Genomic DNA, 24258 nt, shown 5'->3' on the forward strand with positions numbered 1-24258 from the left:
CCAAAAGCATCTTTCTTCTTCAGAGGGTCAGATGTCTAAACATTCACCATGGCTTTCATCAAAATGTTCCAAAAATTTTGCAGGAAGAATCACAATCTAGCTTTGCAAGGAGAACTCCACTGCCACAAAATGAATGAAGGAAGTGTTCAGGACACAGGCATGTAGAGCAGGGTAGGGAACAGGGGAGAAGCTCTCACTTTCCACGCTATGAAAACATGACCTCTATGGTTGATTAAATCTTGTTGTGTGGCTTACACAATGGATCGTGTTAAAAACCGCAGAATTGTATTACCTTTGTTTTTTGCTAGTGGAGATGGGGGCTGCTCTGTAAACACATCTGGGGAAGGGGATTCTGGGTGGTCAAAGTCTTTTTCCATGGTTTCTATGAGCCCAGTGAGATCTGAATCCTCCGAGCTGTGTCTTCTGCTGCTGGTGCACTCGCCATGGGGCGGGCTGAGCAGCGGTAGCTGTGGCAAAGCACTCTCAGTCTGTTGCTCTTGCTGCTGGGGCCCGGGCGCCGGGGGTTGCTGGGGGGGCTGCTCTGCCAGCGCTGGCGGCTGCTGCTGCGTTGGCTGCTGGTTCTGCCTTGTCCCCTTGGCCCTTCTGCCTGCAGCGTGAGCCTGGGCTGTGGCACCTGCATCCAAAGTAAAGGAGCTGGCTCTGTTCACTGATGGCACGGAAGCTGTTTGTGCTGAAGTCCTATTAGGTATGCTTGAGCTGCTTTTGGGTTTGATGTTTTCAACATCAGGTGCATTTCTACTGCTGTGAAGGTGTGCTGTTGCATTGCATTGCTTATGATTCCCAGCACTGGATCGTGAAGACGAACCGCCTGCTCCATAGATCCCTCTGGATGAACTGTGATGAGAATCTGATCCAAGTGCATTCAAGCTGGAAGAACAACAAGTGTTTAAATATACTCTACAATGTTTCTGTTTCTCCACATGAAGAAAAGAATCACTAGGTCCAAAAGAATCCTTGAACTACACTGTGCTTGGCATATAACCAACAAAAATGCCCAAAACTTGTTTGACAAATCAGGAGCCTTTACCATTTCCTGTTCACTTGCTCACTGCACATATGAACAATAACACAGTAAAATGACAGTCAATATATATGTTGGAGGGAACACTGAAAGGAGATTTCTTTTTAAAACTTCAGACAGCAAAGGCAGGAACTTCTGGCCTGCATTTTTTCTGCAGTCTATAAATTTCATTTTCAAGAACATTAACAGGAGACTTGGCAGGGTTTGGTTTTGGTGTTCTTTTTACTCAAGCCATCTTTTTATAAGTAACTGGGAGAATCTTTATTCATCCACATCCTGTTCTAAAAAGCAGTATTACTTTCTTACTGGTGCCTTATCACTAAAGGGAAGAAAAAAAGGGGATAACATCCCACAGAAAATCCACACAGACTTACTTTCCATCAGATGAAATTCCAACTATTCTCCTGAGATCAAGTGGCCTTCCCATATCAAAGGGAGGGTTTGAGGCCTCAAAGGACAAGCGTCTCCTAAATGGCTCCCAAATTCCTTGAGCTTCTAAATATGCTGTTCCAATTACCATGAGAAAGAGCACACTGCAGAGAAGAGAGGAAGTTACCTAAGTATTTCTTAGTTTTGAACATTTTAAGGTTAATGAATCTAATCACAACACAGAAAGTTTTTATCTTGTACTGAAAAGCTGAAAATTGCATCCAAACCACAACTTCATCTGATAGAAACATCAAATATCCAAGTCTGGCATGATATAAGACATCACTAACACTGAGAACATAAGCTAGACGCAAGTCTGATATGCAGTTGCCAACAATATTAAACCAAAAGAAGAATAAAGAGATATAATTAAAATATCAAAATGGCATCCAACTGGTCAGCAGCTCTCACAGCTGGCTGGTGCAATTCCATTTTAAAGGCAGAGACCCTTTGTAGAGAACTGTACGGCTGCTCAAGAAGTAACATTTAGGAGCACAATTTCAAGGAGTTTTACAACCAACTGCATCTGCTGCAATACCGTGTTTACAAGTTCTCCACTTACATAATGCACTGCAGTGAACTACATTTTTGAATGAAGCAATAAAACCACTGCAGAGACCTTCATCACAGGGCTATCGATTTCATCTTCTAACAGGTGGAACTTTTGGGGAGAGGAGACACAATGGCGATGGCTAAAGCTTGCCTGGCCTATTACCCTACAAAGTTGATGAGAAAAGAACTTTAAATTAGCAACTTTGGTTTCTGTTCTCCCCCCTGTTCTGACTGCCAGTTTTTCTAAGCCAAATCTATGAAAACCAGCATCAATTCACACAAAAGGATGAGATACCTCTTGCTTAATTTCAGATAAAAGAATCTAGTCTAGATAGCTTTTAACTGTCACCAAAACTAAAAGCAACTCTGGAGACCAACTCAGTTGTTGGGAGCTGGTTACCAGTGCTTTTTCCCTGCCCCAGGGATTAAAAAGGATTCTAGATGCATAACCAGATGGCAGAAGATTGGAAAAATAATTTTCATCCAAGATGTTAACCAGCAACAAAAAAGTTAAATTCAATAGGGGAAATTGTCAGACAAGCTTACACAAACCGTTACTCAAAAGAGTAGCTTGCCTTGGGTGCCATGCTATCGCAAATGGAATTAACTTTGGGGTGTAAGGAATAAGACATCATCTCTTTCACTTACTAATTGTAATCCATGATGCTATTTGAAAATGTCACAAGCCTAATACCAACAAGAGCTTCATGTCTGCATCAACCACCATCCGCTCCGCAAACTCAGGATGGAATGCACAGTGTTCTGGTGAGCTGGGCAGACACTTCCCCTCAGCCCCACGGTGCTCCCCTCACGGTACAATATCAACGCTGGGCTCTGCAGAGGTTGTACAGGGGAGGCTTCTGCAAAAGGTCACCTCGAGGGCTTCTCCTTCTCCACTGTTCTCTGGGTAAGGACTCTACTGCCTTTACAGAGGCCAACTTTGGTGCTCTGATAAACAAATACCAGCTTTAAAATAAAAACAGAACAACCTGTGTTTTGTCATCTTTTTAACTGCACATTCTGGTTTTGGTGTGGTGGTGGTGGTGGGAACAGTAGCGGTTTGGTTTTTGCTTTTTAAAAAAATTATTATTTAAAAAAAAGAAAAAAAACTAGCTTAGAGTGTTCACGTCATTTAAATGACAAAACAAATAAGTGTGAGGAACACAGTCTAGACACCCAAGAATGATTACGGTACATCCCTCTTCCCCTCACGGTTTTATCCTGGAGCACACACGCCTAGTTGGTAAGTTTTTCCCAAAAAGGACTGGCTCCTTTGTTGTTTTTGTACACATCGTATCATGCTGGTCTTCAAAACTTAGAGCCACAAAGTGTGCTAACAACTCAAAACAATAGCGATTTAGGGAAGGCAACAATAAATGCCATCTTATCAAGTTAAAAACATGAACTAGACAAACTCCTAGAGTTGTTCACTCCTAGCAATTAAGGACAGCTTTGCAACAATATGGAATTAACACCCCTATGTGATGGCATCCATTAAGTTGGAGCCTGTCTGTGCATACAATCTTTGAAGTATTATGAAATGATTACATTAGGACTCTATTCTAGCCTGCTGCTGGAAAGGATGTTTTGTACTTGGAGGAAAAAGACACAGCAAGAAGAAGGCTTAGTATTCTGTTGTAAAGTCTAATTAATAAATACAATACCTATATAATTATCCACACAAACTACACTTACGAGCTGACAAGCATTATTTACTCTGTCAACAAACTAAAGAGAAACTATAAGCTTATGAATTTCTAGCAAATATACAGAAGATAGCCACTTAGGTGCTTACTCAGCACTTTCCTAAGTAATGCAGTGTTAGTCAGGAAAGAATTTCCTAAGTAGAAGAAAATTTCCCATTACTTAGGAAAGTAAGTTTCTTAAGTAACACTGCATTACTTAGGAAAGTGCTAAACAGTCAAAACAGAAAATGAAGGAGGCTGTAAGTTTATCTTCTCTATTTCTTTTATTAATCCCTAGAAGGAAAGAGAGCCTAATGGAGCATTTGTGTAATACAGTGCAGGAAAATGGAAGAGCCAGTACCTTAATATGAAGAAAACAACAAAAAAGGCTAAAATATTACATTTCTGTAATAATACTTTGGATTTGCAGCACACAGAAATACCACTTTCTCATCACATGCATCTACAGCAGCAACCCATCTCACATGAAGATATAAGCTTAACACTAATGACAAAGTAAAACATCCTTTGTTGTTACTGGTAAGTAACAACTTACGCTATTAGTTTCTCCGCTGGCTTTTTTTAATGGATAAAGGCAGTGAGGGAAAGTGTCTCACATCCTAAAGGTGAGAGGAACACATTCTTTATAACCTCAGATTCCAAATAAATAAAGAGAGGTAGAGGTTAGACTAGGAAAACAGAGTGGAATTTTCAACCCATATTTAAACCAGTCATAGCTAACAAACATCTGCTTGCTGAGAAAAAAGCACATTAATATGCTACTACGTAACCTCTGAGTTGCCAACAATGCCCTTTAGCTTCTCAGAAATCCCATTATTAGTATCACCAGTTGTCTGTCACATCCAAGTGGCAGCAAAGTTAAATTCATCCAAGGCACCTGCTAAGCTCATTGCAGTCACTGCCTCATGCCCCTCTAAAGCACAATACTCCAGAAAAATGCTTATGTTTCTATGAGAACCTATGGTTAGCAATGCTTTAATACCCAATCTGATTCAAGACTGGTGTGATTATTTATCAAAAACCTACACATTATGAGGGTTAACAGGAGTATGTATCTCACTTAAAGAAACAGGCCCAAGGCAAGAAGAATATCATTTTGTCCTCAGGTTGAACAGCAAGCCAGTACTCCTCAGCCTTAAACCGTTCACACTCAATCCACAGTACTGGTTATTAATGTGCTCTCCTTTTTCACCTCATCTTATTTTATTTTACACCCATCACAGCACGCACTGAATACACAGACGCTCCTCTGTAACCTGCATTCAAGCAGCAGCAGTTTGTGCACACGCATTGATAAGAGCAGACGCACACACGCTACCTCATGATTCCTGAGATGACGATGTACAGGGCCAGCTCCCAGTTGGGCCTGGGCAGCGCTTCTGCACACGTTGCTAACATGTGGTACGGGAGGGATGCGTTCAAGATAAATATGAATTCCGAGCCTCCTGTGGTGATGAATTTTAATTCACGTATGACCCTGGAAGCAGTGAAATCAGGTGTAAACCTGCAAACAAAGTAAAGCATGTTAGAAGTTTTCATATGAACAGCGCGAAGGGTTTGTGGTCATTTATATTACTCATAAATTAAAAAAAAAAAAAAAAGGAAAAAAAACCTAACCCCACACCAAAACCACATAAAAACAATCAAATCCAAAACCCCAAACAAACAAAAAAACCCAAACAAAACAACAACAAAACCTCCACCAATTACTCCTATGCCTGTCATCCCAATCAAACATTTGTAACAAACAGTCCTAGTAGCATGACTAATAATCATCCACACAATTAGCCTAAAAATACTTATGAGTATCTTTCAAATACCCCAAGATGTATGACTCAGTTCATAAACACCTATGCTTAACACACCTGAAATTAGATTGCCCCGAAACACCATATAAAGATATATTCTAATAACTGAAATTAAGTTTTGACCAAATCTGTTAAAAGAAAGCTATGAATGCAGTAAAAAAATAAGAAAAAAAAAATCACAGCAGCTGTAAGTAAGCAACGGAACCAACTATTCTGTGAGCTATAAAGTTCTTAAACACTTCACATTTAAGTCACAACAATATCTCTTTCCAAAAACATCACCGTTATGTTTCCATCTCATCACAAACTATGATTGTTGCAGAAACACCAGTGAAGTTTCACTGCCTGCAATATCTTCTATGTCCTCTTGCAGAAAAGCAGCATCTTCTGAACTTTTCACACAGCATATTCTGAATGGTTAACTTCACATCCAAGCAGTGTTAAAAGATTGGGTTTGGTGCAGAGATGTTTTACAATAAAAACTGACAGAATTAAACAAGCATCATTTAGGCAATAGACAAAATATTCAAGACTCCAATGCTGTGCGTTATGATAATAATCCTTAGTCTAAAGGCTCTTTTCTGTTTACTGCAATGCACCAAAAGCATGCAAATCTAGATCTCATGTGCATTCACAACTCAAATGAAGGAAATGTATTTAAAAAACATATAGTAACACTGTTCCAACCCAATAAGTTATACTTACTGGATAGTAATGAAAGTGATACTGTAGACAGTCTGAAAACTTGAAGTTATTTAAGTATTGAATAGTGTTTGCAAGAAAATTGAAAAATGTCATAAGTTGTATTAAAAAAAACCCAAACCACTCAAAGCTTAAGTAAAATCCTCAGAGTTCAACCAACAGAGTTTTCCTTCAAAACAGAATTAGGTATACAGAATTCCTAATGTAAGATTCCATTTAGATGTAAGAAAAACCACTTACAATATGACAATGTCTTTAGAGGCATTGGCACTTAGTGCAAACTCATGACAGTTAACTACTTTAAATCCATATCCTTCACACGTATAGCCACTGATTTCCATAGTTTTCACGTTAATCTGCAGCTGTCCTGTGTTCTCCACTTTAAATGTTCTTCTCAGTGTGAAATTCGGTTCTCTGTATTTCATTTCTAGAAACGAACAGCAGGAAGTGGTTAGTGTTGTGCTAAATAGGTGTCCTTCATTATACTGTACAGCCAAAGAGCTCTGTCAGGATTGCAGCAGGACAGGGGACCCGTGAGGCCCATGGAAGTCTTTATGTAACCTGCAGGAACAGATCTCTGCAGCCAAATTCTCATCACCATCAAGGCAGGACACTTGTGCAGTTCCAGAGCACTCCAAATCATCACGGAAAAAACACAAGCCACCAAACCTCTGATAGCACTGCTGCCTCACAAAGAAAATCATCTAAGCTGTAAAGTTCTTTGACGCACTGCTTAGTGTTGTGGTATTCTGGGAAAAGTGCCACCAGGAAGAGAATTAAAACTTGGTTTTGTGTGTTAAAAATAAAATTAATGGTTGAGCTACAACCATCTTACTAGCAAAACAATGCCTAAACCATGACATGGAAGAGGTTAAGCTTTACATGAAGTGGTTTTTTTCTCATCCCTCAGAAAAAGCAGAATTATCTCAGATAATAATTAACATGGCACCTTACAAATATGTCCGGAAATCTGCAAAGTGACAAAGCAGATTTTAATACCAGATAAAACTAAACCTCTTTTACCGGTTCCTTTAGTAATACAGGTACTCTTAGCTCTCTTCTCAGAAGCAAGCCTGTGCCACTGAGGAGAAAACTTCTGACTCCAGTGTAGAATGTAGGTGGGATTTAATTTGCATCAAGGAATACACTCTGCCTTTTTCCACACTGGCTGTGTGCACACAGATACTGAAGGTGTGAGGGTGGAAAAAGTATACGGAAAGTTTCATCTGTGATCCAATTTGACTTAAATTTAGGAATGAGAGATTATCTCAGTAAGTGTACTAGGACCTTCACCTCCTCTATCTTGAATTTTAGCAGATAAAGGGCTTTTGTTTCACCATTCCTAATTTTCACATTGAAATGAAAAAGGTAAAATATTTCATTCTTCGCCTAAGTGAAGAAGCCATTTTAATGTATTTAAAGGAATGAAACTTCTGGGGCACTAGAAGAGGGAAAAATACTTTCACATTTCAAGCTGTACGTGTAAAATGTCTTTTCTGTTCAGCACAGTAGCTCACAAAGTACTCACTTTCTGAACAGTCTTTTAATAATGCTTCTGTGATTTTAAAGCGTAAAGAGCTTCCTGGACCAGGAGGTTTGCCTGCAACCTTCAAGCTCTCAGTCGTTCCTTGTCCTTGTACCATTATAGCATCTATTACAGTCAAATTATTTCTGTATACAAAGAAAAAGCGGAAACATTCATAAAAGAATTATGCAGTCTATTGCTCCTGCAAGCTTCTCTAGACTATGGAGTTATATCCCAAATCCGGAGGACAGAAATATAAGCGGTTCCACAGATAATTCCCCACAATATGCAAGTGAATAGTGGGGATCTCAAACATAGTTTGCAAGACAAGAACCTAAGAAATCACAACATAGTGTACAAATAAAAAGCCCTATCAGGTACTGGTTAAAGTTTCTACTTCATCATCATATTAATTCATCACACCTGATACAAAAGTGAAATAGTTATTCCAACAGAGCTCTTTACTACTGGACTTGTAGCTTGATCTTGCAAATGCCATCTATAACTAGAGTCTCTGCTTTCAAGACAGAGTATGTATTTAAAACTCAAGTCTCCCAAGTATAACAGCGGATTACATATTTCTATTATATTTATATATATATGCACTGAATACAATTTATCTACTGTAAAACATATCAAAATTACATTTAAATTAAATATTTCTTCAGACACATATAATTCTACTATTATTCTTTTAAAAGCAATAGTTTCTTATTGGCAGCAGATCACAAATATGATCTTGTATGTAAATAAAAACTATCAGAAAAAAATCAGACTCATTTCAGGAACATCTCTCATACCTGATAACAATTAATGATGAAACTGTTTTATTAAGAACTGGAGTGAACTTTACTTTGACAGACTTTCTCTCACCAGGTTTTAATATTAGGCTTAAAACTGACTGACGAGCCAGGCCCTTTGTAAGTCCTGCAGTGCTCTGTAGTGGCTGGACCTTAAAGAGAGTGGGAAAAACAAAGTAACACTTTTAAAAAAAGGCATTTTTTTTACATATATTTGATAGAAATCATTATTTCAGCTAAAAAATTGGTCTTGTCATAAAGAAGCATCCTGCCCAATGGTATACTGTTGTTTTTTTTTTTCAACCAGAAAGTCCAATAGCACAAGAATTTCCCCACTTATTAGCAAACCACCTGTGTTTATTCTGAAGCAGAACACAGGAAGACACAACTGAGCTAAGCTACATACGTGGATTCATAAAGATCTAGTAGAAAAATAAGAGTTCAGAAGTTTTTTAAACGTATATTTAACACCAAATTAGCATTAAGCCATTATGTAACATTTTCTACCCTCAAAATGTTCCATTGTTAGAACATTTTTAGAATATTGTTTTTCCTAAGTAAAGAAAAAAGGGGAAGAGCAAACTTAAAATAGAAGACCTATTGAAAAAAAGAGTATTCTGCTAAGTTTGCTGTTAGATACTGAGAAAGCATCAGATTTCTAATCTAAAACTACCTGTAAATGGAGATGAAAAGGTGTATGCATTGGGTGAGAAAAGCAAGTGTTTGGGATGTGGCGTGCTCTATATGAAAAAGCACACATTTAAAGTTGTCCACAAAACTCAAATTGTTTAAAATAAAGAACAAAGCAATGGAAAAACTCAGTATTTTGCAAATTTTAGAACTACCAGCCACCACACCAAAGAAAATAATCATGTTTCAGTAACAGTTAACAATAAACACAGTTTCCAGTAACTTCTGCAATGCTATTATAACGTGAGCATACAGAAAAAGTGATATTTTAACTGTTACATAGGACTAAATACTTTTCCCGATTCCCTGAAAATATCCAACATAAGTATCACATTTTTCACACATACTAATACGGAAACTTGAAGAGATGCACAACAGAAGCAGTATTAAAACATTAAAATATCTAAATTTAAAAATCTAAAGAACCTATTGAAATACTTACGCAATTTCTGAAGACCTGGAACTCCAGAGTCCTCAGGTTGAAATTAGTTGGCTTACTCAAATTGAACCTGAAACAGATATGCAATTTTTTTCCCCAGATCAGGGAAGATGACATACTCGCACTTAAGGACTTTAGCACAAATCAAAAACTTATGGTAGGATTCAAATTACACGCAGCTGAAAGGATCATTCCATTTTTCTTGTTTCCCACCCTCACACTTCAAGTCAAGGAAGAAATGTAAACATTATTTTAGCTTAGCAAAAATTACAGATGTGAGTTCCATGGCAATCAGCCTACATTCAGTTCTCAACTGGCCTAATGATTCAAACTCTAGAAGTGGCCAGAACTGTAACTACCAACACAGTCGCCAAATACTGCATGTGTTTTTTGTAAAATGCGTTTTGCTGTAGAGTGAGAATGAAACAATACTCTGAAACAATACTTACCGTTCTAACATTTTATCAGCGAAGGTGGATGGGTTCGAATACAAAGCAACAGGCAGGAACTGAACATACACAGGAACATCAGCTGGATTTTCTAGAAAAATTTCTTCTTCCTATTCAGAAACATAATTTTTGTAAAGTTTATACTGGGGTTAATGCAATTAGAAACACTTATTCAAAACGCAGTCCCTCCAAAATCATACTTTTAGCAAAATAACTTACTGATGAACTGTTTGTATTGGTAAGAGGGAAGCTGAGATGTCGTGGTGAACTAAGTATGGAAGGCCAGGTCACTTCTGCTGTAATTTTCAACCGGACGTTCTTCTGAAGATCTGTGTCTACTTCGAAGACAGCATTCAGTCTGGAGAAATAGTCACAAAACTTACTTCACGGGAGTAAAATAGGAAAAGCTTGGAAAAAGCAGCATGCTTAAAAGCACCCTGAAAACAATATTAGCTTGAGAACGCAATTAAAAGAAACACTGAGCTCTGCACATATGTCCTGCTATTAAAAAGCACAACAGAAACTGTCAAAACACGCCCAACCCAAAGATTCTAAAGATATTCTCTATTTAAGTGTTGTTGCCAACATCCATCCCTTCCAAGTTCTGTTTTGGCCTATTTATGGATAAAGTTGAGCAGAAAATGTGGTAGGACTTACGCAACGCATCACAAATCTTTCGGTATTTGCATTTCTCTTAAATCACTGTTCTCTGGACACAGACACATTTTATCTGTCATTAGGAAGTGCCTACCTAGCCCCTACTACTGCGGAAAGAAATCTTGAGAATTTAACTGAGATTCAGATCAGTAAGAAAAATAACCCAAAATGTATTTGATTATTTGTAAAGGTATAAACAGTAGAAAGAAAAAACATCAGTCCTGCTACAGTCTGTTTCCAATCCAATCCACTATCCAGAAAGCGTATTGTGGCTGCACACGTGTAACATACCGTAAATCTGCAATGCATACATGGATGTATGTGCCCATATTCCTGTTGAACAAATCTAAAGCAAATCTGAACTTGGGGCCAGCTACTGTTTCCATCAGTGAATGAACTTCTTTGCTATTAACCAAGCTCTGCAACAGACTTGATTCCTGTTCTACAAGCTCCACACCGCAACCTGAAGCAAGACCAGCAGCGCTGAGTTCTTGAGTCAGCAAACCAGATGAAACACTAGACTCTAAACCTAAACATGTATTTTGGAGAGACTCCAAATGCCCACACTGGAACGCCTCAGTATTCAGAAGGAGCAGTTTCTCCTTTGCTGAATGCTACCTTGGATAGCTGGTTAATTGTAACTCTCTTAAAAAGCACAACAAATTTCAGATTATATATTACATTAAATAATATTAAAATATTGTATAGAATACCTAGAACTGCTACTTATTCAGAAGTAGTTTTTCATAGACTTTTCCTTTACTGTCCTCTTGGTGTAGGTGATAGGACATTCCTGAAAGTTACCAGTGTGGCTAAATAGAGAATTCTGCTTAGATCAAATTTGTTCAGGAGTTATTGACGTATCAGCATTATAACAAAAAAGTGATAAAGGAGATATGCTTTTGTTAATCTGTTTAGCTACATACAATCATTCTGTTTTTCTGCAAATATGCACACCTTTTTCTAAATGATAGTCTGGGTGCTATCATCACAAAAGACACATGCACTTGCTGTTAATGCTAACTTATGTCTCTCGGAGATTAAATCACTTTATGTATGAGAAGGTAGATGTTTGAAAGGTACAGAGCAGCCTACAGAGTTTGACTTTTTCTAAAAATGAAATAGCAATCCTTAATCACCTTCTACTTAGCTGAAGCAGAGAAATACCAGACAATTTTATAATTCACTGAAATGCAATCATCTCAGAATAGTAGCAATAGAACACTTTATGAAATCTTAGGAGGGATATTGAGGTTACTACTTTAAAGCAGATTAAGCAGGGATACTGCACAGATAGTATGTGTTTTAGGAAGTTTTTGCAGTGTAAAGATGATTTTGCTGTTGCCATCTTTTCAAAAACTGCAGCATACTCCAGGGAAATGTAAGTTTCAGTGTTGTGTTTGACTTGAGGAAAATATTACTGGTTTTTAACTTTTAAAATGCTCTCTTTAAAGAAAATCTGTATTTTATAAGAGCACATATAACACAGAATTAACTAGTGATTTAAGGCCTGAGAAAGTAACAGTTTTAGAATACTTACCTATGGCTTGAGTTCTCTTTTATTTCTGCCCATTCTTTGAATAAATTCTCATGTAAATCCCAGTCAGAGTCCCATGCATCTTCTTGCATTGCTACGCTGTGCTGAACTTTAGATTCCGCTTTAAGAAACAAGGTTTTTTTTAAATCTTCATGTAAAATGTAAAAGGAGAAAACTTTTTTTTTTCCTAAAGATTTTCATTATAAAGTTGAATGTTACTTACATTTAGACAGAAAAGGCAATCCTACATAACAATGATCTCCACATTGTAAACCAGCATCAAAATAAATATTTGCAATCTGCAAAACAGATAAGAGCAGATCAATTAAGAAACTACAGAGTAAATCTAATGACCAAAAATAAAAGAAGATTTCTGATGACCACAAAAACGTGACACATACACGAGAGAGCAGGTAAATATGTAGAAATAAGGCATAAACAAACCTTTGATTTTTTCCCTGGCTCTAAATCTTCTTTATTACTTCTTAGCCTCTTATAATAAAACCTTACATCTTCCGATAGGGAGCGTATGTGTTGTATTTTCACTTTCTGAGAAAAGGAGTTCATAATGTTCAGGCTTTGGTGAACTACTTTCCCCTAAAAAAAAAATAAAGAGTTAAAAAGTCTGCAGGATACGCATTTTCCCCTAGCATATGTATTTATTTATGCAGGCTGGCAAAGACCACAGTAGAGCTGAAATGTTAAACTGAGATTTTAAACTATGCTTTCTCATAAAAAAGCGCCACTTCTAACACTTCAAGGTAAGTTTCTGTAAAGTTGTACCCTTCCCTCCATCTGCTTCCAAACACAGTTCATCCCTCTTTCAAAAATAAGTACACCTTAAGTGTCTTGAAGAGCTAAGACAACCGTTCTGCTTAATCAAGTCATGCTTAAAAGGCACCACAGGAGAAAAGGCAGGAGAAAACTCCAGTTTCTGAGCCTCCTATTATAGTAGGCAAAGAAGCTTCTTGTAAGAGATCTAGTACATAGTTGCTAGTAAATAGAAATAATCTGTAAGAAACAGTAGAGTGAAGCTGCAAATTACAAACACTACAGGTGGCAGAGGGTATTTATCGGTCTTCCCACTCCCAATGAAATTAAGACACCAGGCACTAAAATAACTACATTTAAAAAGAAAACAGGGCAAGCTTTTTCCCCACGCTTTTATACCCTTCCTACTCTTCCGAGCCAAGTATTTTAGCTTTTAAGCATAAAACATGTAGTTTAACTGTTTGTCACAATCAGAATCATTACAATGTCCTCACTTGTAAACCAATGATTCTGTGTCCATGCTTTTCACCTTATCTCAAAACCCGGCCCTGACAGGTAAACAATTAATAAAACCCAAACCAAACAAACAAAATGCAACTCACGGCCAATGACATTTTGTCAGATTTATATAAAATGAACAAATACAAGAAAATTTAAAGACTATCTTCTAATGAAAGTGACTAGAGTTTTTCATGTTTCCCTTTCAGCTTTTTAGAAAGCCAGCAAGGCAAGGACTGAAGTGGACAGATGAGAGAGACGTACTTTTGCAGGTTCAAAATTTGACTGTGGGCTCAGGAAATAGTCATGTACTGTAACAGTCTCAATAGTAACAGTTTGTCAGAGAAAGAAAGAAGAAATCTCTAAACAGTATAGTCCCATTAAAATGAATAAGAGGTATATCTGAGCTTCATTTATGGAATCCTGTTTGTAACAAACTGCCATCATCTGAGCAAGATTAATGTTTCTTAATCTCCATAGAACAAATATAAGGGTCTTTTACTAAGACCCTTATACAGCATTTAAATATGAAACAACACATAATGGAAGACAACTTTACTCATCAGCAATAACAAAGCTAGAACAAAGCTACTGTAAGCTAAAAATGCCATTATGAAGCAGAAGTCACCACGGCTAAGATCTGTTTAAATCAAGACACTGATTTTTACAAGGCTTGTACACACTACTAGCATATTGCTGACAAACTTCTACAGAATACCAAGAGTCACACTTCAGTACAAATACACTAAAATTATAAACAAGGACAAAAGCACTGGGAACTGGTCAGCTGCAGGAGAATTACATCCTAGGTTTGCACTGAAAAGCAAGTGTTACTAAAATTGTAGCACATCGTTATTGCTGGATGTTATAGCTGTCAAATTTCTCTACCAAACATTGAAAAAAGAAGAATGGATGTTGTTTACTTATTTTCCTAACTAATGGAGCCATTACAGAACAACTAGATGCAGAAGGATCATGAATTCAGTTATCAGAAGCTTAGTTTGAAATGAATCCAAGAAAAGAGAAGTCTGCTGTCAGTGTCCTCAAATATCATAAGAGCTGAGTGACCAACAGAAGTAGTAAGTGAAGCTGACTGTTCAGAAAAGCTTTGGGCTTGAACACAGAAAACAGCCTAGAATCTTGTCAAAGGTGACAATTATATCTGAATTTACACTCTCCCAAAAAATGCAGGAGCCCAAAGGTCTGCTGAATTAATAATTACATGAAAACATTTTCTAGAAAAGAGCATGAAGCCAATAAAAATCACAGCAGTCTGGGGAAGAGAAAGAATGATGACAGCAAGGAAACTACGCCTTAGAGGCTGATAAATACAGGTGCTGTAAGAAGTAGTACCTGCCAAAACCAAACAAAAGTAAACAAAACAAACATTTAAGCTAACCAACACCTGGGGCATATCCTAAGATATATCAAGAAGCTCTTTAGCTATTATAGTTAGACCAAAATAAAGGGAGACTAAAAATTACTTCCTCAAAATGGAACAAAATATTTCAATGTGGCATCCAAGAGGGACAATGATCTAGCCAGGAATTAGGATATTTAAATTATAATACAGAAACTGCTTTGTATGTGGTAAAAGAAAAGGAATCATAGAATAGTTTGTGCTGGAAGGGACCTTCAGAGGTCATCCAGTCCAACCCCCCTGCACTGAGCAGGGACATCTTCAACTAGATCAGGTTGCTCAGAGCCCCGTCCAGCCTGGCCTGTAATGTCTCCAGGGATGTGGCGTCTACCACCTCTCTGGGCAACCTGGGACAGTGTTTCACCACCCTCAGTGTAAAAAAATTCTACAGACCTTTAAGTTATTTCAGTTTATCAAAGGCTTATGGAGGAGTTCATTGATGAAGTTACAGATACAGTAGTCAGCGTAATAAGTATCCATGTAATGGTGAGGCCATAGAGTCAAATAGGAAACATAGATCATAAAGATAAAAGATAATAAGTGACCTATGCAACTGTAGGCATGAATGCTTGACCTCAAGAGCAGCAAAAGACTTCAGAACAACGTGTGAAACAGAAGATCAGGAGGAAGATGGAATGGATAATGAGGCAAATGTAGCAACGATTTACTCAAGTCCTGCTGACTGACCAAACTTCCTCCGACGAGAACTACTGCACTACATGTTCAAAAAATTATCATTTATCTATCAGACATGAGGTAAAGCATTTGATAAAGTGCCAGTGAAAAATTACTATTCAAGAGTACACAAGCTGTAAGATAAGCAGGAGATACTAAGGAGCTATCGGAAGATGAGGTTGAGAACAGACAGAGCTCTACAATAGATTAAGACTATGCAGGACAGACAAAGAAACAAAAAAAAACATTTCCACCAAATGCATGGAGTTAGTTCTATCCTTTCAGAAAACCGCCACCTCTGTCTCCTTTGGCTACTTCCCCGTTTAGTTTTCAATCTCTCTCCCTATGATTTTCCATCATATTACATTTCCCACTCATCATAAAGTCACATAAAAAGTTCAGACTTCAATGAAATACCAATTGCCAAGTCAATATGCCTTGACTGCCCATGCTTCTATGGTTATGTGGCGTTCCACATAAGAGAGAAGTGAGAAGAAAATATTATCTGTTAACAGCTTGCTGCTTGAGTCTGTGGCCCTGAGCAAAGAAGCTGCTTCCAGCACTCACCCACTAAACAGCACTGCAGGAGCAGAGATGAAAACAGACATTATGTACTTCTGCAGAGAGCTGTAGACCCACAGAGCTTTCTTGCTTCCCTGTTCGCGTACTCTACCATGTACCCTTGAGAAGATTTACTTTTAGTGTGGAAACAACACAAGAGTCCTTCCACAGAGACCATGGACATCTTATGCTGAAACGTCAGTTTATCAGCTGACTTTGCTGTCTTTGGTATTAGACTTCAGGAATGTGAAAAACGCTTTGTGTAGTTTCATCTCTCTCTTGATGCCAATGCCCATGAATTGGCAACGACCACAGCTACAGTAGAATAAAGTTGCAAAGAATCAGGTTTGGGATTGTAACAGTATTCCAAGATCCCATTCAAGCAGGCAGCAGAGGAGATGTAGGGATAGCTCGTGCTTAGGAGATGGGGGGGTGTCCTGGTTTTGTTAAAAACAAGTTTCTGTTTTAGTGAATTTGCCTGTCAGCTAAAGCCTTCATATTAGCTGCATTTTCCTGGAGAACCAGACACATGTTTTGGTAAACCTAGCAATGGAATGCAAACTTATTGATAAGCATGGATGCACATCTCGCAAGAGGGGCGACGAGAAACAAGGGACCAAGGAACTGACCAACTGTGTATAACATCCCATTCACATGAATACTTCATATAAAAGTGGGAGATCACGAGGATCTCGTCCCTTTTCCCTATGGCCGACATTAGGAGAGGACCTTGCTAGTCGTCCCTGCGAACTGAGGCCTAGTGACAGACTGAATCCAGCTCTGGTTGGCTGTGGAGTCTAATCCAGGACTTTGGGTGCCGGCTCTGCAGTTGCTGGGACTTTCAAGATTGGTTTTGTATATTTTGTATTATTTTCTCTATTCTTATTAGTAGCATTAGTAAAACATCTTTAATTTTTTCCAACTCTCTTCTCTCTGTTCTTCTTTCCCTCCCAATCACCTGTCCTGAGTGGGAAGGGGGGAGAGGGAGGGGCAAACAGGGGAAGTCGGGGGGAGAGGAGGTTAACAATACATCCGCCAGGGTTTTATTGTCACCCCACAATCTTAACCCTCGACAGGGTTGGGGAAAAAAAATCCCCCAAAATAGCTACAAACTGAATCATAACAGTTTGGTGCATAGCACAATCTCTTCAGCATTTTGACATGCAACAGTTCAAGACAGCAGTTTCCCTTGAAAAGGACAAACAAATAAAAAACACAGTAAGAAAACTTGTAATGCTATAACTCAACACTCTTACCGGAAAAGAAGGTGGAAGAAAAACATGTTTTGGGGAACAGGTCAGCGAGCCTACAGCAATCACTGCCTTCACTGGTATAGTTAAAATCTGGAGGGAAAAAAAACAAACAAACAAAACAAAACCCTTACATTTCAGCCTGTAAATGTCTCTTCCACTTTTAAATGGCATACAATAACACAGTTCCGAAATTCTACAATTAATATCGTCTCGGTTTATATACACATTTCAAACAAGGAGACATGAGTTAACATTTCAACACATCATCATATTCAGAACAGCCACTCCATATTGACTGACCTTTGCTCAGTCATAATTAGCATCATTCTAAATGGAACAGAAAAGCATAGTTAAAACATAGTTAAAACATAAGCTCTTCAATGGGGCATTATAGAGGTCTGCCTCACTGAAGTGGGGTTTACTTTGTTGGAAAACAGGACGATAACATCAAAAGTAAGTGAGCATGAGGGAAGAGGACAAACTGAACTTCTCAAAAGACATTCAAAGTCACAGTAAGACATCAAGATAGACGTAGACTTAGAAAAAGGAGTGTGGAAGAGATGGCAGTGAGACCCTTTCTGTGTATTATTGAAGATACTAATAGAAGTAGAATAACCTGTAAGCACATGCAAGAAAATAAAAACACTTCAGATGCTGTAACTGAAGAATTACATACATGTACAAACATATTTTAAAAGCTCAAAATCTCAGATAACTGGCAGAAATGTGGAATTTCTCATTTTCTCCGTCTTTATGAGAACACCACAATAAGCTATAGTTTCCTGACTTCATAGGCAGTGTGTCACTTTTTTTTCCTATATAATATCATCCAAAGATATTAAGTAGAGATTCCATTATGGATTGGAATCTCTCTCTGCTGCAAAATAGTTTATTAACAAGACAGACATATGAAGTTGAGAATTAATTGTTTGTTCTTTTCTCCCTTACGAATTTTAGTGTAAGAACTCTGTTTCATTAATTTTCAGCAAACTGCAATTTCTCCAAAACAATTTTCACATTGGCTTTTGACAAAAAACCTTTGAAATGATACTTCAGTGTCAGTAACTGATAATGTACCAAAAAGCACATTGTCAGCATGCATTATGCCAAAAGATCCATGCATTGATGCTTTGAGGATGTATCAAGTCATTGAAGAATCCATACTTCAAAGCATCAAGTGAGATGTAAATAAGTATTTCTGAAAGCCAGATGAAAATCATAATAAAAGGCATTTTTCTTTCATTCACAACAGACATAGCATAAGTGGCACTACTGTCGTTTGATGCAGGCTTAATTTGCAGAGAACCTGACCTCCAGAGGTCCCTTCCAACCTCAGTTTCTCCCCGGTACCGCAATCTGTTCATTCTCAAGAATTGAACATATCATTTGGGCTACACCCATGAATATACAATAAATTTACCTCATAATCTGTCGTGATTTGTACAGCTCCATCATGAATTCCTTCAAGTTCTTTCGCCATTAGTTTTACTCTAAACACAGCATAATAACCTGATGCTAGTATCACCTGTAAACAGTAAAAAAAAAAAGTTGTCCATTGTATTCCATTAGCTAGAAAGAAATTTCACTAAAAAACATACCAAACCCCCTCTAATTTCTTTCAACTGAACCAAAATCCATTTAAAATAGCTATCAGTCGTAAAAAGAAAAATTCAAACACAAGTTACTAACACAAAAATTATCTATTCCTTGAAATGATAAATTGCACTCTTCCCAAATAAATAATGAGTATCATCTGAGGGCACAGAGGTTACCATTTCTGAAGTTTCCCCTTTCAAAATCTAATGAAATCTGAACATAATAATCCTTCTTAATATAAAGAAATCCTATATGCTTTATGATTCATTCAGACACATTCAGACGAAAATTAAGAATTCTTATCCTCCCTTGCTAAAATGAAACTGCAAGAAGTTGCACAGATTTGTCTACGTTTTTTCTCCTCCTAAACCTATTTATAAGCAACAGAGTCAAAGATTACTTACTGAGGACTGATAGGATGCACTGGCGTTTTGTAGTTCATGGTGGTTTGCAATTATCGTTGTTCTGTTTCCCTTTTCCGTTGTTAGAAGTTCTATGGCCAAACCATCCCCCATAACATGCCAACTTTTTATAGCCAGCTTAAAAAGAACAAAACGTACTGTTTTCAGTAACAACACCGATGTAATTTTTTTAAAAGGCAAACTAAAAATAAATTCATCTTTACCTCTATTGGATTGCTGTTGATGACTGCAAATAAAATGCTGGTAGCTTCTGTTGCACTCAATATGCCAAAATCTATAAATTGCTCCTCAGTTTTGGGGGGCAATACGAAGTACTAGAAAGATTGATAAAGGTATTTTAGCATAAGATTAAATATAAAATGTGCTCAAGCTCTAAGTTCATTAACAAATGCATTAATGGGTCTAACATAGCAGTTCTGTGACAACCTCAAAATTATGTAAATTTTCTATGTAAAAATGAAAGGAACCAAAACCAATTTTTCAGCAGCAACTGAAGCTGTTTAAGAAAAGAACTTGCAAAATAATTCTGAAATTAAAAAAGCCATCTTACTATAGAAGTAAAGACCTGCCTCTTTATTAGTCTAAAATAGCTTAAAAAAAAAAAAAAAAGAAGAAGAAAATACTTACATCTAAAAATCCTGTGTATGCTCGGACAGGTAGGTGAAATTTAGAAGCATTGGTGATAAGCAAAATATTGTTATCTATATGAACAGATGACGTGGAAGGCATAAAATGAAGTGTAAAAATATATCTGGATTCATTAGGCGGAATTAAGACTGGTTTACTGAAGTTCTGGACCTAGATCAGTGAACAATGAAGACCAATGTTACAATTTAACAAAGTGCATCATACTTAAGCATTTACTATTAGGTAAAAAGTTTCAGTGAAACGCAACTTACTTTAAACATTGGTTTTGTTTCTTCTGGCAGCACAACATCATGTATAAGGACTGCAAAACTGAATGTGTTTGTTAGATAGATTGGTCTTTCTACAGAATCAGCAGCACTATCACGGATGTGAAAGAGCGTGGCAGCATGATCAAATCCTAAATATCTATTAAAAGAAAACTGTATGAGAAAAATGAAGACTTTCCTCAAAGTGTTTTTATTACACAAAACACTAGATTTCATTCAATCCAAAAGCAAAAAAGATACGTAACTCCCACTGCATGCTGAAAGTATATTGCTAGCCTTACCGTGACATTGATAATCAAGTCATTCAAACCAGATAAGAAAGTATGTGAATCAGCATATTAGGAGGACTAAAAGTACGTGTTGGGATAGTTTGCAAATTGTGCATCTCCTTATTAACCAAATCAGTTATCTGCAGCACAAAAGTTCTAATAGGTAATATTTCGTTGACTTGCCTTTAAAATACTTTGTCAATTCTGTTGATAAAGTAGCACCCCATTTCAACAGTAATTTTGAAGTCAACTTAGCCACACCTCGTAAAGAAATGACGAAAAATAAGGAAGTACTGACAGTTCTTCCAAAATTTTGCTTAAAACCAAAAATATTTTCTCTATCCTCACTTTATACAGCAATAGAACAGCAAATGCAAAAATGGAAAAATTTCCAATACAACATTTTTAAAATGTCTAATCTGCAGCCTTCAACTGCTCTGAAAAATTACTCACTAGGGTCACTTTGAACCCAAGCCTTGAAACCAGCTTATGCATTACTAAGACTACCTCATCTACTAGTGTAAAACCACAAAAATTCAACCAAGTAATTGTTGATTCAGATTCAGAAAACTTACTAATCAGCTCTTTATAAGCCCTCTCCGCTTAAAAAGGCTGAATTCCCTGCTACATCAGCTAATTTACAGCATTTAGGTTTTGAATTATGGCCAACTACTGTAAGCTTACCCATCCAACACTTCTGCTTGATATGGTATTTCAAGTTTGGAGTAGCTCTTCTCTTTCGCTTTAACAGTTATTTTCCCAGAAGACTGTGATGCTTTTTTTGCTTTTGATGCTGCACACACAAGAATATGAGGTTTGTTAGAGCAGACAAAAAAAATGATCCATTAGGTTAAACTACTGTGAATGTAAAAATAAAAGCACAGAGCTAGCACAGAGCATCATGGAGAAGAAAAAGGGATGTTAAGAAAATTTCAAAAAGCAACTGACATGGAATAAGCGTAGGAAGTAAGAGATCAATCAGGGTTGCGAGTTCCTCCTCCTTAACACCAGTTAGCTGACCTGCCTGAACTAGTAAGCTTACATAATGATCGGGAAGACTGCTTGTTCCTATCAAATAAGTAACTTTGACCTGTTCAGAGGATAATTCAGATCCCAGCTGAGCTGATTTCGGGTATGGAATACATCTATCCCTCCCCTAAACAGAAGCTTATTGAACTTCTCTAATGGGGAACTTGAGATGGCTGGGCTCCTCACTTAGAGCTACCAGTTGAGCAGGACTTCAGGCCAGGAATGCAGCAACATTTCAATAATGAAGAAATCAAAGACATGCTAAACTTTACAGAAACAGAATCAGAACCCATGTAAGAACCCAAATTACACAAGCCCCAGAAATAAAGCTCACAGGTCTGCTCCAAGATCACAGCACAAGCAGTTATCCTGGTAGCAACACTGCCAGAACAGTCAAGGGATTCAAATACTAATTAGGAGAAACCATCAGCCTCTGAAGTCCCTGCATGTATTAGGACACTTGAAATAGCAAATATTTAGGGCTGGCAGCTTCACTTAAAAGAATTCACTAAGTCAAGCCCTTAGAAACACATTAAACAGTGTGTCTGGGTATTTTTCTCCAACTACCATTCATTCCAAGATCTACTGTATGTTAGTCAGTAGGTCCTCATATCACAATTCTCTCCAGGTTCAAAACTGGAGCATAATACCACCTCAAGTTGACAGAGTTCAGCTACTTCAGAATTTATTTATAGGATAAGACACACTTCAATCATCTTACAAACCATAAGTTATTAAAAATCTGAAGTGCTAATCAATAAATAACAATAATAATAAAAATTGATCATCTCCTCTCTATCCACATGACTTCTAAAATTATGTCTGAAATGAAAAACATTGTGTCTATAAACTTCCACTTCTAAGCAATCCCAGCAGAGAAACTTTAGAGCACCAACTAGTATCTTAAAGCACTAACATCTGAGTAGGTCAATAGAATTCTGGCAGCTGATTAAAATCTCTATAAAAACAGAGGTGCCTTTCTACAAAATGTCAGCATAATATCTGGAGTCACACTATGCAGGAAGGAAATGACCCAGCACTTCTTTCATAAAGATATATATGAAAGTCACTATCAGCATACATAACATATCTTTGTAGAAAAGGTACTAGTAAAAGATTTTTCCACCTTCACCTCCCTTTATCTGTAAAATGAATTCAAGATAGCAAAATAAAATAAGCCAACTTTCATAGTAAGGTTCTCAAGAGCATTGCAGAGCCCCGTTTCCATGTGCATTCCAATATAAAAGGCAACATTTTTAGAAATAAGATTTTGATTATTTTTTAAACTATGAAGGATCAAAGGGCAATTCAAGGGATATAGTCTCCTCTAATGTATATTACTGTGAGGAACATGTCCTGGTTTGTTAGGGTTTCTCAAAATCAAATGCCTATTTAGACTAACAATACCTTTAAAATAATCTCTGTCTTAACATAAGATTATTGCTTACATTTAATAGAAATTTGATGTTCAATTTTTATATACGCACATAGAAGACTGCTTAAGAATTCCTTCTCTTCAACAATATTTGCCAGCCTAAGTTACCTGCTGACTATGATTAGAGATGATCCCTTCAAAAATAAGTCAGAAGAACTGTAAGCCTTTTCCAGGTAGGACAATCCCATTTCCTTCTCAAAATTACAAATAACATTTTGTTAAGAGAGTGGAAAATAATTCATGAAATTTCAGCAAGTTTTAAGAAGCACCTGAGAAGTTCTAAGAAAAGAGGAGCAGTACTTACCATCAAAGCTAATACTTGCAACTTTGGTATATTTACTTTCAGAGGCTTTTAACGTAACTGGCTTGAAATGCACTGTTATAGCTTCATTCTGTGGTGTGGGTCTAACACTCTGCAAACAATCAAAATACGGAGCACCTGTAAATTTCTCACTGTTAACATACTGTGCAGCCTTCCCATATCCTTCAAAGTGATACAACAGCAGCCAGTTTTGGCTGAGTTCTTACAAGTCTGTCCTTCCTATAACAACGCAGCATCATAAAAGGCTTTAGAATTATTTCAGGTCTGCCAAATTACTAAGTCGGTAACCAGGAAAGTGGGCAATAGCAGTGAGAGTATGGATAGAAACATCAATAACATAGAAAACAATCTTTATTTAAATAAAGATTTAGTTTTTTATTCTTAATGCTGCAGGGTTACAATAGCTAGACCATTTGTTTTGGTGCACTCATTAACAAAGCTGTTAACTGACTTGTCTAATTACTAGTGATGATACAGACACCTGCCTTGTCCCTGTTCTCATGCTAGTCTGCAGAGCTGCCACAGGAAAAAAAACCAAACACTTTAGAGAGAACATTTTTGTAAATCTGAGATGACACTCATTCTATACCAGCATTTTACAAGATCACCTTTTGTATCTGAGGGTTACTGTTTTAAACTAAATTAAAAGGTGAATTGGGCATTACTAGAATAGCAATTGTGTCAGTTGTTAGCACCAGAGCTGATTTGTATAGATACTGCTATGCAGCAGGATTATAGATTCCAAGTCAGTATCTGA

The 24258-nt window shown here is 37.3% G+C and overlaps 1 protein-coding gene across 5 annotated transcripts in view; it reads right to left on the reverse strand.

Annotated features, from left to right (window-relative positions):
* The window catches only part of TMEM131 (transmembrane protein 131), a 103522-nt gene that overhangs the window by 15377 nt on the left and 63887 nt on the right, over window positions 1-24258 (reverse strand). For 4 of the 5 annotated variants that reach the window (XM_080342584.1, XM_080342586.1, XM_080342588.1 and 1 more), the window contains 20 exons: window positions 23484-23592; window positions 21400-21508; window positions 20432-20585; window positions 20160-20330; window positions 19736-19846; window positions 19515-19649; window positions 18935-19039; window positions 17518-17604; window positions 12781-12933; window positions 12560-12635; window positions 12340-12457; window positions 10362-10500; window positions 10143-10252; window positions 9697-9763; window positions 8565-8716; window positions 7768-7910; window positions 6480-6666; window positions 5048-5233; window positions 1417-1575; window positions 293-888 (listed from right to left, as the gene is read on the reverse strand). In XM_080342584.1, coding sequence (XP_080198710.1) covers window positions 293-888; window positions 1417-1575; window positions 5048-5233; window positions 6480-6666; window positions 7768-7910; window positions 8565-8716; window positions 9697-9763; window positions 10143-10252; window positions 10362-10500; window positions 12340-12457; window positions 12560-12635; window positions 12781-12933; window positions 17518-17604; window positions 18935-19039; window positions 19515-19649; window positions 19736-19846; window positions 20160-20330; window positions 20432-20585; window positions 21400-21508; window positions 23484-23592 — 3067 coding nt within the window. The remainder of the gene's footprint in view (window positions 1-292; window positions 889-1416; window positions 1576-5047; window positions 5234-6479; window positions 6667-7767; window positions 7911-8564; window positions 8717-9696; window positions 9764-10142; window positions 10253-10361; window positions 10501-12339; window positions 12458-12559; window positions 12636-12780; window positions 12934-17517; window positions 17605-18934; window positions 19040-19514; window positions 19650-19735; window positions 19847-20159; window positions 20331-20431; window positions 20586-21399; window positions 21509-23483; window positions 23593-24258) is intronic. The other variant, XM_080342585.1, reaches the window with a different exon arrangement.

Source organism: Nesoenas mayeri (assembly GCF_963082525.1).
Source record: "Nesoenas mayeri genome assembly, chromosome: 1".
In the NCBI taxonomy this organism is placed as follows: domain Eukaryota; kingdom Metazoa; phylum Chordata; class Aves; order Columbiformes; family Columbidae; genus Nesoenas; species Nesoenas mayeri.